At 57.1% G+C, this 709-nt stretch overlaps 1 protein-coding gene across 1 annotated transcript in view; it reads left to right on the top strand.

Annotated features, from left to right (window-relative positions):
- Positions 1–102: 102 nt before the first annotated feature.
- CACNA1D (calcium voltage-gated channel subunit alpha1 D) overlaps positions 103–709 on the top strand; it is a 198,348-nt gene continuing 197,741 nt past the window's right edge. The window contains exon 1 of the mRNA XM_035894713.1: positions 103–139. Within this exon, the coding sequence (XP_035750606.1) occupies positions 103–139 (37 nt within the window). The remainder of the gene's footprint in view (positions 140–709) is intronic.

Genomic DNA, 709 nt, shown 5'->3' with positions numbered 1-709 from the left:
TTTTTTTTTCTCGGGGTGGGGTGGGGGGCGTCTCTGCCCTTTTTTGTTTTGTTTTTGTTTTTTTTTTCATTTTCCTCTCACACGCTGGAGAAAGTCAGAATAATGCACCACCAGCAGCAGCCGGGGCAGCACCCAGAAGGTAAGAGCCGGGGCTGAGGGGAGAGGGGAGCATTTTTGAGGGATTTAGGTGTCGGGGATGGGGGGCGATTAGGGAAGGGTTTGAAGATGGTGTGGGTTTGGGATGGGGAAGGGATGAGTGGCTGGGTGGGAGGAGGGACCGGGAAGGGCAGGGGATGAGGTGAAGCCGAGATAAGGTGCTGCCCTCGGCGTGTGACCAACATGGGAGCGGGTTTATGTCTGTCTCTTGCCCCGAGGCCATTAACGCCAGCTGGCTGCGCTGGGGGAGGACACGGCTTGGTCCACGTTTCCCTTCGGCGTTTACCCCCTCCGCCGACGGGCTCCGGCGCTGCCACATCCCCCGCTGTTGTTTTCAAACCATTCCTCGCTCCTCAATTAGCAGTAAGTTTGTGGTTTTGCCCCTGCCGGGGGCCAGGGGCTCCCCCGGTGAACGCAGGCACCCGGCTTTTGTTTCCCTTTCAAGTATTGATTTGAAAAGACGATGGATAGATAGATAGATAGATGGGTGGGTGGCTTATTTGCGCCGAACCACGTTTCATGGCATCCCGAAGGGCAGATGGAGGCGGGGGAG

Source organism: Egretta garzetta, unplaced genomic scaffold (assembly GCF_000687185.1).
Source record: "Egretta garzetta isolate BGI_Z169 unplaced genomic scaffold, ASM68718v1 scaffold215, whole genome shotgun sequence".
NCBI lineage: Eukaryota > Metazoa > Chordata > Aves > Pelecaniformes > Ardeidae > Egretta > Egretta garzetta.
The sequence above is the reverse complement of the archived record's forward strand: the minus strand, read 5'-3'. Positions and strand labels throughout refer to the sequence as shown.